Source organism: Arachis ipaensis, chromosome B3, assembly GCF_059453495.1.
Source record: "Arachis ipaensis isolate K30076 ecotype BB chromosome B3, ASM5945349v1, whole genome shotgun sequence".
Lineage (NCBI taxonomy): Eukaryota > Viridiplantae > Streptophyta > Magnoliopsida > Fabales > Fabaceae > Arachis > Arachis ipaensis.
The window spans coordinates 21079817-21092490 of NC_142438.1; the positions used below are offsets into that span (position 1 = coordinate 21079817).

The 12674-nt window shown below is 33.5% G+C and overlaps 1 protein-coding gene across 2 annotated transcripts; it reads right to left on the minus strand.

Moving 5' to 3' along the window:
* Positions 1-672: 672 nt before the first annotated feature.
* LOC107624620 (secretory carrier-associated membrane protein 1) lies at positions 673-8163 on the minus strand. Of its 2 annotated transcripts, XM_016327078.3 has the most exons (14): positions 7645-8163; positions 6425-6481; positions 5031-5138; positions 4870-4932; positions 4421-4454; positions 4214-4336; positions 2391-2453; positions 2207-2300; positions 1938-1983; positions 1777-1844; positions 1277-1325; positions 1079-1144; positions 911-998; positions 673-830 (listed from the first exon to the last, which is right to left on the minus strand). In XM_016327078.3, the coding sequence occupies exons 1-13, from the start codon at positions 7696-7698 to the stop codon at positions 912-914; spliced, it is 912 nt and encodes a 303-aa protein (XP_016182564.1). In that variant the 5' UTR covers positions 7699-8163; the 3' UTR covers positions 673-830; position 911. The 2 variants fall into 2 exon arrangements, with proteins under 2 accessions (XP_016182564.1, XP_016182563.1); XM_016327077.3 differs by having other exon boundaries at positions 673-998; positions 7645-8103.
* Positions 8164-12674: the final 4511 nt, after the last annotated feature.

The window sequence follows — 12674 nt, forward strand, 5'->3', positions numbered from 1 at the left end:
TTCAACCCGTATGCACCCTGTGTTCATAATTGTAATCTCCTGAAATTATTCCATACTCGAGTTCAAAAATATTACTTTACTACCACAACTATTTTTTTTAATTTATCTTTTGTGTTGATAATGTACAAAAATTTTATACACACATTTAATTGCATATTATTATAACAAAATTATTTTCAAACTCACTACTTAAAAAATTATCTAAACGAATTTGATTTAGTGATCATTATAATACTCTTCACGTGTGCATTCAAGACACTAATATTGTCATAACTTGCCAACCACTTAAACCAAATTATTTGATAGTGCTATGAAGTATGAACCAAAACTTAAGTAATTCAAAATCATCGGCTAAAGCTATGGAAAAGGAAAGAGCGAACTAATTGACTAATATGATTCTTTTCTTGTTTGTAAGATCATTCCAAAAGGTACTTATATACTATTGTAAAAAAAGCTCTATATAACCTTCCAACCCTATCATACATTAACACACCATCTACAATGTAAACTACCATAGCGACCTACTATTTATGAACTTACCCATAACAAAGGCCTAACCACATATAGAATTTATTGATTAATTATGCGCTATATTATTAACCGGCTGTTCTGGTTCGTTCTTTTTGCCGAGTGCCTTGATCCGATTGTCAAGAGAGCAAAACATGAACTCAGTTGAATCAATGAACCATTTGTTGATACAATTATAAACAAATATTCTTTGAAACAAAGTCAGTTGTCAAGAGGGAGCCATCAAATGTTTGTATCATTGTATGTATGAACAACTAAAACTTCTATCTTAATATGTGTTTGATTCAATCCAAGGCCAAAACCTACGGAAAAAACACATGAAAATATTAATACTGAGTAACCGAGGAAATCAAATTCTGGGTATAACATTTGCAAGTGCCACCTCATAGTGCTGCCATCATGGTCCCTCTAGCAGCATCACGCTTCATCTCTGCAGCCTTGCCGCTTCCACGGAAGTACATGTATACTTGCTGCAAGTAAATAAACATAGTAAGAAAAAGCTTATGAATCAAGATAGAATACCAAAGTACTGCTTTAAGATTATAAAAACCTGAATAACCCAGACGCTGAGCAGCGACTCCAGACAGAAAAATCCAAACCCAATAAAGTAGAATATCTGCAATTTAGAACAAATATTAACCTTATTTCAATATGAAATCACGACTTTGAACTGATAATATCCATTTAATGTAGCATCCAAGAAATTAATGATATTGTCGAACCCAATAAATACACAATTAGTACATACCCCAACCAGTGCATTGTCGCCCAAAACATCTATTGCAGGCAAAATCCCTCTGTCATGCACAACATAATAACATAAAATACAACCGTTAGTTTCAGTAGAAGTGGAATAGCGCACTATCAAAATTTGTTATTTTGGGGGGTACAGAAGAAAACCGAGATAATCTATTGACTTGTCATATAAATGATCTACAAGAAATCATGAAGACATACCATCAACAGTAATGTTAAAAAAAAAAAGAAAAAGTAAAGGAAAAAAAAAAAGAGGAACATAGGATTGTTATTATATCAAGTAGACACAATCGTGCAGAGAACAAATTCTAGCAACTTATGCCCCTTCAGTTAAATAGTTTAAGGACAACCCCATAAAAGAAATCAATAAGCTGAATAATGAAGCCATTCCAACCATTTTCCTTGCAACCAAAACTCAAATAAAAAGAACAGGCAGAGAAGAATATCATGTGCAAAACTATGTACAAATCAATGCAAGATTAGAATACCCACGTGAGAGATTTTCCTTTGAAGATAATTGGTGGAGCTACTGCTGCAAAAATGCAAAAGCCGATGTGAATCTGCATAGAGAAAATGGATAATTCAGATGAACTTAAAATTTTTGTAAAACGAGTGACTACACAGACTGCAGTGAGAAAGTGTTAAAAACTTGCCAGGTAACACAAGAAAAACCAGCCAAATTTCAGAGCACTGTCAGTCCTGAAACAAGAGAAACACATAATTATAAAACGGAAATGATACCACAATGGGGAATAAAATTATAAAATAAATGGAGAATTTTATACAAGTGGATAATCCTGATACTAAAGCATTTACATGTCAATGCTTTTCTGATACAATTCGATACAAGGTGAAGCAACACAATAGTCCAACTGCCTCTTTACAAAACTACAAAATTGCATGAAATCAAAGGGAACACCACCTCATTGCACGATAAAGAGGGCGATACCACAGTACATAGGATCCTGGAACCCCAGATATGAAGTAGATGATAGCGAGAAACCAGATCGTTGGACCTACAAGAAAAGACAAATCCTTGCGTGTAAATTAAGCCTGAACTTACACGAGTGAGGGATCAATATCAAGTTGTAATAAGTAGAACATACCCTCTCCTTTGATCCAAGCAGTAGTTACTGCCACAATATTCCATGTAAGACACAAAACCAAACCTGCAATGTGGTACAAAGTTGAAAAATTCAGGAATTCACAGAATCACAGGCATATACACTCTACAGTGATTACATGAAGATAAATTAAATATATATTAAAAAGATAACCATGCAAAAAACATCTAGAAACATGGGCGAGGGACACATTTCAGATCTCACAGAACTACTATAACTAATTAGCAATGCCTATTTTACATGCAAGTAGATTGTTATAGTCCATAGAACATGATGTGATAGAAATGAAAACAATTTCACCGGAACAAAAACAGTTTGAGTTGCTTTCACTTAATTAAACAACAACCAAATCTTATCGTAGAAGTTTGGGTTAGCTACATAGATCAAACAAAGCCATAATGGCCACTTACAAACTATGTCTACAAATCTATGCAGTCTTAATGGTACATATAATTTTTCTTCAACTCCTTTGGTCCTTCCGTTTCTAACTACTGGGTAACTCTTCAATGGGAATTCTATAGGTCTTCCTTACTCATGACCAAACCACTTAAGGAGAGATCTTACTGAATTCTTATGGGAATGGCCATGATAAGCACCCAGGGAAAGTGGATATGAAGGGGGAGAACCATTGTCCTAAATATTTAATACAACGCCAAGCATCTAATATGGGACTTTGGGCATCCCATGCTAACCAAGTTCTCTATCGACACACTGCCCCAAGAAAGCCAACAACCTGGCAGCTGCATTGTGCAGTACTTTGGTCAGTGGTATTTCACTCGAACTCTTCCCGGTCAAAACCCTCCTCAAGTAGCTGTCTTTGTGCTGTCGCCAGCAGATCTGATAACATTAATAAGCATCTGAGGAAGTGAGGAACCACACCCTTAAAAGCTAACTATAAAGGATCCTCTGCTCCTGAATATACAGCAAGCATCTCATACTATCAATGTGGGATTTTGGGCATCCCATACTATTCAAGATCTCTCTTTTAGGGCATTACTGCTACTTTGTTCCTAATGCATTCGTTCTTGATCTTATTTGGTTTGGCTTGTTTGCTTATCTAACATAACATTGTCATCAATGCGAAACTGAGTGTATTCTCTTGTTAGCCACAATTGCTATAATTGTGTAATAAACTTCTCCATTCAGTTTGAGTGGTACTTTTCCATTACAAACAACCCAAAGCACTCCTCCATTTCATCTACCCAGCTAGAATCCTATGGTTTACACCTCACTCTTTCTTTGTTGTTTTGTACGATGGCCATAACACGCTTAACCTGTGTGACTTGTGATATGGTATGGTCTCCAATTTACCCCTCTAAGATAGAACCTGCACCTCCTATAGAACCAACATTTTTTTCCCTTGTCTTAAACTTAATACATGGAGCTTAATTTAGAGACTAAGTTCAGCATTTGCTTCAGTATCAAGGAAACAAAGTAATATTTCAACATAGCTTAAAAAAGAAGAAGAAAGTATTATATTCCAAAGCATAGGTATTTCATTCAACTGGCATAAAACAAATATAAATATGCAATAGTCGCTTTAGGGACATCCAATAAGAAGGAAATACAGGTAAAAAAATGTGTGGAAAAACTAAATTAGAGACCCACATTGGACATGTAAGGCAAAAAAACCACGAGTATTTTTCTATTTCAATTATGATATCAGTGTAAGTTGTAGTTGTGTTGAGCATATATGAAGATGCCTTGCAAATTATACTAAAAGCTTTTATATCAGTCACCAAGCAAAAAAGAAAGTAGTTGTGACTTTAAAAAATTCTAGAAAACACCTTAAGAGTTCAACATACCTAACCACGTTGAAAATGCAAGATACTGGGTCCTTTGAAGATGTATTGGTATTTCATTTGCAATGTCATGATGAATGATGGGGAAAAATGGTGGCCAATTTTTTTCCTCTATAACTATCCCAGCTGCAAACAGAAAGATGTGAGAAATGCTAAACTACAAATATTGATTTTAATGGTTTTCAAACAGAGGAATCCAAAATGAAATACCGCGTGATATAGCGTCTTCCCTTCGTTTTATTTCCTATAAAATATAATGAGACTGTCAATTTCCAACAAAACATATGGTATCATAACATAGCAGCTAAATGAAAAGCAAGGACAAAGTGAACGTGTGACGTTAAAAATCAGAAAATACTGAGATTTAGTGTAACCTGAACTGAATTCTAAACAGAATGTTTACCGACTATACAATAAGTATCAATATCAATACATTGAAAAGGAGGAAAACAACTAGCCATGTTTATAGAATTAACAACAGCCAATCCTGTAAACAATTAGGTTCATGAATAACAGAGAATCGTTAGATTCTTAAAATTTAGCAAAATCAATAGTCCTATATGACATTGAATGTGACAAATATAAGGCTCTAACTCATAAAATGTAAGCCATTCATATTTGTTCCTAAAGCTACCAAACATGATATGAAAATTAATCACCTGCTCCCTTCTTTTCAAATCAGCCTCTCGAGCTTTAAGTTCCTTCTCTTTCGCTTTAATGTCCTATAGTTGAAGAGGGCATAATCAAATATTCAGTGAACAACAGAATTGGGATATATAGTTCAGACATTTATTTCAGCATTTTTCATAATCTAGTCAACCTTTGAGTTTGAGCTATCAAGAGGAATTTCAACAGTTGCCCCACGATCATATGGCTCAGGAGGAAGTGGTGAGAGCACTGAGGTTGCTGCAGGAACACTTCCAGGGTTCTGAAGATAACGTGTGTTAATAACCTCTTACGCAGTACAGATGTTATAAATAAACTAGTTATTAGTATGCACATTCATGCCAATTAATCTACTTTTTTTTATTTACTAAATGTGTGTAATAACAGCAAATGTGAAATTAGTTAAGATAGTATCTTACATTCTAATTAAGAGGTGTGGGGTTCAAGTTTCAGAAATAGCAAAAGGTTTTTCGTTTTTTTTAATGGATTTATGTACCAAACTTCTCTCAATTCTCATGATATATAGTAGATACAGTAGAAGTAGATAAATAAATAAATAATAGTCTTAGAAAATGACTCCCGATGACAAAGAAGAAGACATTTAAATCAAATATCTTTCAGCTAACTGCTCCTTCATATTTGGTCTAAGATCATATTTTCAATTCCAAAGTCATTCCTTGAGTAGAACCTCTTCTCCTCTTGATAAACTTATATGTTAGTTCAGAGCTCACTTGGTTAAATCCTTTGTTGGTCAACATTAATATCGATACCATTAATAACAATGCGGTGTTGTGGTTCCAAACACCACATAGGGCTATCTCTACCAAACTCCATGATAGCAAACTTCTAGGATTCTCAGATATAAGACATCATAACAAAAAATAGGAGACAGCACAATACTTGGCTCTTACTGACCCTTAGCATATTTCTTAGGCCTGCCATCATGTCATTAAGTTCTGTTTGCGAACTTATGCTATTCAACTAAGAAGTCTGGAAGCATATAGAACAGCAATTCAAAAGAAGCAACCTCCACTCCTTATATTATTCATTGATCAAATGTACATTTTACAGCCTCCAAACTCCCAACCAAGAATATCTTAAGAAAGCTTTCCAAGGAACCATGGTAAACTTTGCTGCTAAGGCACCTAGACAAATTATACTCTATGAACATATTCTGCCCAATCTTCACCTTGACAACCCCATGCTCAAATATACTAAAACAACATTTAGCTTTACAAAGGACCTGAGACAACTGTCTTCCAACATTCCCACCACTCATATCATCTTGGATGAGGCTAACATCTTGCTACATCAGCCTATGGCTACAAAAAATTGAGGAACCATCCAAAGGAAGTACACATGTACATTATGTGTCCATCAAAGAGTAAAACATGTTCTCATTCACTATTTCACATGAATAGGTGAATAACCCATGACCATTCACCATGAACTTGCATTTGAGCAGTTGTGGATTATGACACATGAATCAACCTATGCTATATTGGTATATTAATTCAATGACCTCAGTAGAGGAAAGGAAAAACTTACAGTAGTATAAAAGGCACCTCCACCATAACTTGACTGCCCTGTACCTTTTTTTCCAGCCTAATATAATTAATGAAAATGCATAAGTTTTTTGTCATTAAAACAACAATCAAATCAGAAAACAAGAGTACAAGAACTTAGTATGTGTGAGGTGGCATATCTACAGTTTCAAATCATCATTATATAATTAAATTATCAATTGCTACTTAACAATCTCCAATACACAACTACAAAACGATTAATTAGAAATAACAAATATCAATTCGGTTTTAAACAAAATGGCTGGTTGGGAAAAGATTGAAGGCATTAGGGATGGGGAGAGAAAGGCTCCCAATGCTTCTTCTGAAACAAGGCATTGACTCTTCCATTAGGTAGGTGCATTTGCAGATTTTCAAGTGCTTCGTTTTTAGGTATAGGCACAGCAGGTGAGCACAATTAGAAATAAGTTAACCTCATCCGAAATAGTGGCCTCAGTGATATTGTGGATACCACAAGAATTATCCAGTTCTTACTAACATATCCATTGACATTTGAAATTTATTAGACATGCTTTTTTTTTAATCCAGTATAACAGATAGTATCATGACATATGGAAGTTCAAAGGTAAAACGATTGACCCCAATTTTTTATGCAGGAAGCTTGCAATAAGAAGACAAATGATAGTTTCTTTCAAGTATGTACGACATTGCATATTAATGATGTCATTGAGAAACCTATGAAACATTATCACAATATATCATAGTTCTGTATCTCAAATCCTTAAATCAATTCAATAGCATTAATAGTGTTAGAGAAAAAGTGAAGTAACAAATACAACAAAACAAGTTTCTCAACAGTTATTTGGATATTAAGCTTTATTTTTTGAGGACAATTTTTTATACACAAAATTGAAGAACCTCGAATCTGCATTATATACCGAAATTCATTCAAGAGCTACATTTAATGGCATCTACAGATTCATACATATATCACTACAGGTAACCACATCCAAACAAGATTTAACACAGATTTTTCAGTTCATGAATGATCTCAAACACCACAAACGGATCTAGTCAAATCAAATCCACTAACCAAAAGACAGCATCATTTACGCATTCGCAAACCAGAAACATCCAAATATCAATTGAAACAGACACGGAATCAAGTTAAACAATGAAACTTCAGTTCCTAAATAAAAAAAATTAAAAAATAAAATAAAGTAAAGCAGTTAGGGGAAAACTCACCGCAAACGGATTAACTTCGTCTTCCTCGAAGGGATTGGGATCGTAACGGCTCATGATTCAAGGAGTGAATTGAACTGAACTGAGCGGCAGTGAAGAGATCTGAATCGGAATGTGCGAGAGAGAGAGAGAGAGAGAGAGAAGAAAATAAAGAAAAGGAAAAAGTGAAAGTGAATTTGATAAGTGAGAGGGTAAGAACTAAGAAGACAAAGAATGAAGAGAGTGAAGGGAATGTGGAATGCGGTTACTGGTGTTGTTTTTTAGTGTGCCGTAAAGAGAGAGAAAGAGAAAGTGAAAGAAGGGGGGTGCGCGTTGGAATCTACGGGTTCTTCTCGTTTGCGGATTTGTTTTGTTGTTTGGAGAGTAGGAAAAGTGAAGAGATACGGCGAGAAAATAGGTCGGGGGAGAGAATATGGGAACTCATGCAGCCTGTTTACGACTTACGAGTGCCTTTACAAAAGCATTTTAAGGTAAGAGATGAGGATGAGCAAGTACACACCGTTTCTTTTTTCCAAAAATATTAAGTAATTAACAAATACAAAAATAAAGAAAATCTATATTTAGGGAAGGTAAGGGATAAGAGTCGAGCTAACAATTCTATATTTAACCAGTAAAATATTGACTCAATAATAAGAGGTTAAATAAATGTTTTATTTTAGGAAAATAAATTTTATTTTATTTGTTGTGATAACATAATTTGAAGCGGATGCCCATTTTTCATCATAATATCAACAGAAATTACAATTAATTAAGTTTAAAAAAGTGACTCCTTATATGTATATAAATAAGAGAGGGTAGTTGAGACAGAATATACACAGCAGCAGTAATAATAAAATTATTTTCTCTCTTTCTTTATACTATTCTTCTCTTTCTCTCTTTTGCAAATAAATTGCTACATATATTAATAGATATCAAAAATATTTGGTAACCAAAGAAAATCAGTCAAAAACAGTTATAAGTTGTCTTATTTAGCATTCATTAATTGTTGCCTTGAAATAATTATATTGGTAAATATTAATAATAAAGTTATCTATTTACGCTTTTTTATTTTATATATATTTGATCTTCCTTATTTATTTTACAACACGTTATCAGCACGAGACTTTGATCAAATTTTAAGAAGACTCATGTAACAAATTTTTATTATGTCAAAACTCTCTCATCTTGAATTTAATGCTCTTGATATATCTGAAAATAACTATTTATCATGGATACTAGATGCTGAAATCCATCTTGATTCAATGAATTTTGGAGATACCATTAAAGCTGAAAATAATGCATTCCAGAAGGATAAAACTAAGGCCATGATCTTCCTTCGTCGTCATCTTGATGAATGATTGAAAAATAAATATCTCACACTAAAAGATCCTACAGATCTGTGAGAAAACTTTGAAGAAAGGTATAATCATCAAAAGATAGTGATACTTCCTCAGCCCGATATGAATGGACGCACTTGCGTCTACAAGATTTTAAATCCATAAATGAATATAATTTAGCAATATTTCGAATCACCTCACGAATGAAATTATGTGGGAAAAAGATAACTGCTAATGATATGTTAGAGAAAACTTTATCGACCTTAGAGAAAATTTTATCGACCTTCCATACCTCGAATGTGCTCCTGCAACAGCAGTATCGAGAAAAATGATTTAAAAAATATTATAAGCTAATTTCTTGCCTTCTTGTTGTTGAACGCAACAATGAGTTGCTCTTAAAAAATCATGAAGCGCGCCTAGCTAGCGCCGCCCCATTTTCTGAAGCAAATGCGACAAATAATAACCCTAGAAGAGGTAAATGGCAAAGTTTTGGCAACAAGAAAAATGATGGAAGGAAGGAAAATTATGTTCACAAGAAATGATCTCACCAGAAGTGGGATAAAGAAAAAAATACTAGGCAAAATAAATCAACAGATGATATATATTTCCGTTGTAGTGAAAAGAACCATTGGTCGCATACCTGTCGTACCCCAATGCACCTAGTCGATCTTTATCAAGTATCCTTGAAAAAGGACGACAAAGGAAAGGAGACGAATTTCGTTTCAAATGATGCTGCAAATTCCACCACTCATTATTATGTATCTGATTTTTTTGAGGATCTTGAAAGAAATATTGATCATTTGATCAATGATGGAATAGTTTAATATGTGGGATTGTTAAGTATTCATGTAAATAAATAATATAAAAAACTTATTGTTGAATTTTATTTTCTATACATCTGAATTTCAAGTGTGATGTATAATAAAGTATTTATGAATTTCAAAATTATTAAATGTGTTAAATTCTAAAATAATAATAATAATTTTTTTAGTATATGATACTATGTACAGTATTTTTTAGAAAAGTAATCAAGAAAATAATTTTATGCACATATACTTCTACTCATTTTATTATTTGTCTTTGAAGAAAATGACAAGAATATATAGTGAAGATTTGCCTTGCGGATAGTGTAAGTTCGCATATTATTCTCAAAAGTAATATATATTTTACTCATCTTATGCCAAAAAAAGAATATGTTAATACTATTATTGACTCAGACAATGTGAAAGAAGGCTCCGGAAGAGCTATAATTTTGTTTCCTGGAGGACAAAATTCATAATAAATAATACACTATTGTCTGTTAAGTCTCTAAGAAACTTATTGAGTTTCAAAGATAAGATATTCGCCGAAATAGATATCATATTAAAACAATAAATGAGAAAAATCATGAGTACTTATGTATCACAACTCATGATTTAAATAAAAAGGTTATATTAGAAAAGTTACCCTCATTTTTATTTAGGTTGTATTATACTAGAATTAGTACAATTGAATCACATGTCATTGTAAACCAAAAGTTTACTAACCCAAATGAATTCATAACTTGGCATGATCGATTGGGTCATCCAAAAACAACTATGATGCGGAGAATTATTGAAAACTCTTATGAACATTTACTAAAGAACCAGAAGATTCTTAAATCTAGTGAATTTTGTTATGCTGTATGTTCTCAAGGAAAGCTAATAATTTTAAGGCCATCACTAGTAGATTGGATTTGAGTCCCCTGAATTTCTAGAAAGAATTCAAGGCGATATATGTGGAGCTTAGATATTTTATGGTCCTGATAGACGCATCTTCAAGATGGTCACATGTGTGATTATTGTCTTCTGGCAACCTGGCGTTTGCGATATTACTTGCTCAAATTATTCGATTAAAAGCACAGTTTCCAGAAAATTCAATCAAAGAAATTCGTCTTGATAATGCTGGTGAATTTACTTCCTAAGCTTTTGATGCTTATTGTATGGCTAATAGAATAAGTGTTGAACATCCAGTAGCTCGTGTTCACACACAAAATGGGTTAACAGAATCACTTATTAAATGCCTCCAATTAATTGCTAGACACTTACTTATGAGAACAAATCTCCCAACCTCGACTTGGGGGTATGCTATTTTACATGTCGCAGCACTTATTCGTTTGAGGCCAACAAGTTACCATCAGTTCCCGCCTATGCAATTAGCTTTTGACCACCAACCAAATGTTTCTCATTTAAAAATATTCGGGTGTGCGATATATGTTCCCATTGCACCACCGTCTCGCATCAAAATGGGACCCCAAAGAAAATTAGGGATATATGTTGGATATGATTCTCCCTCTATAGTGAGGTATATTGAGATACAAACTGAATATGTATTTAAAACCTTATTTGTATATTGTCATTTTGATGAATCAAAATTTCCAACATTAGGGGGAGAGAATAAGCTTCCTGAAAAGGAAATTAATTAGAATGCATCATCCTTGATGCATTTAGATCCTCGATCAGGGTAATGTGAATTAGAAGTTTAAAAGATTATACATTTGCAAAGAATAGCAAATGATCAATTGCCTGATGCATTTTTTGATACAAAGAGGATAACCAAATCTTATATACCAGCAAAAAATGTCCCAATTCGAATTGATGTCCCAGTTAGACAAGTGACCACTGAAACAAATTCACGCCAAAAGCATGGTAGACCTGTCGGTTCCAAAGACAAATATTCTCGAAAAAAAGAAGTAAATACTATTCCTGTTGAAAAAGGCATAGTAGAGACACCTGCAATTGTCTAAAATTCTGATATATTTTAACGTCAGAAGACGTTCAGGTACCTTCAAATTCTGAAAATGATGAAATCTCGATAAATTATATCTTTACATGAGAGAAATGAGATCGAAATAAGACAATTATTGATAAAATATTTCCATATAATGTGGTATTAAATATCATGCATGAAAGTGAGGATCTTGAGCCAAGAACAGTTGAAGAATGTCGACAAAAAAATGATTGGCCAAAATGGGAAGAAGTTATGAAAGCTGAGTTAAACTCACTTGCAACACGTGAAGTCTTTGGACATGTAGTCCGTACACCAGAAGATGTAAAACCTGTTGGATACAGATGGGTATTTGTGAGAAAATGAAATGAGAAAAATGAAGTTGTACGCTACAAAGCTCAACTTGTGGCACAAGGTTTTTCACAAAGGTCCGGTATAGATTATGAAGAAACATATTCTCCTGTAATAGATGCAATAACATTGCGTTATTTGGTCAGTTTATCCACATATCATAAGCTACATATTCATTTAATGGATGTGGTAACAGCCTACTTATACGGATCATTAGATCGTGATATCTATATGAAAGTCCCTAAAGGACTAAAGATATCTAAACCACCTAATGAATATTTGCAGGGATTATACTCAGTCAAATTGCAAAGATCTTTATATGGTCTAAAGCAATCCGGACGAATGTGGTATAATCATCTTACTGAGTATCTGGCCAAAAACGGATTCAAGAATGATGATATCTGCCCATGTATTTTCATAAGAAATCTGCATCTGGATTCATTATAATTGCTGTGTACGTTAATGATTTAAATATCATTGGAACTCTTAAAAAGATTCCAACAATTATAACAGCTCTAAAAGAAGAGTTTGAGATAAAAGATCTTAGAAAGACTAAATTTTGTCTCGGCCTGCAGATCGCGCATACAAAAAATGGGGGTTTTATTAATCAAACAACATACA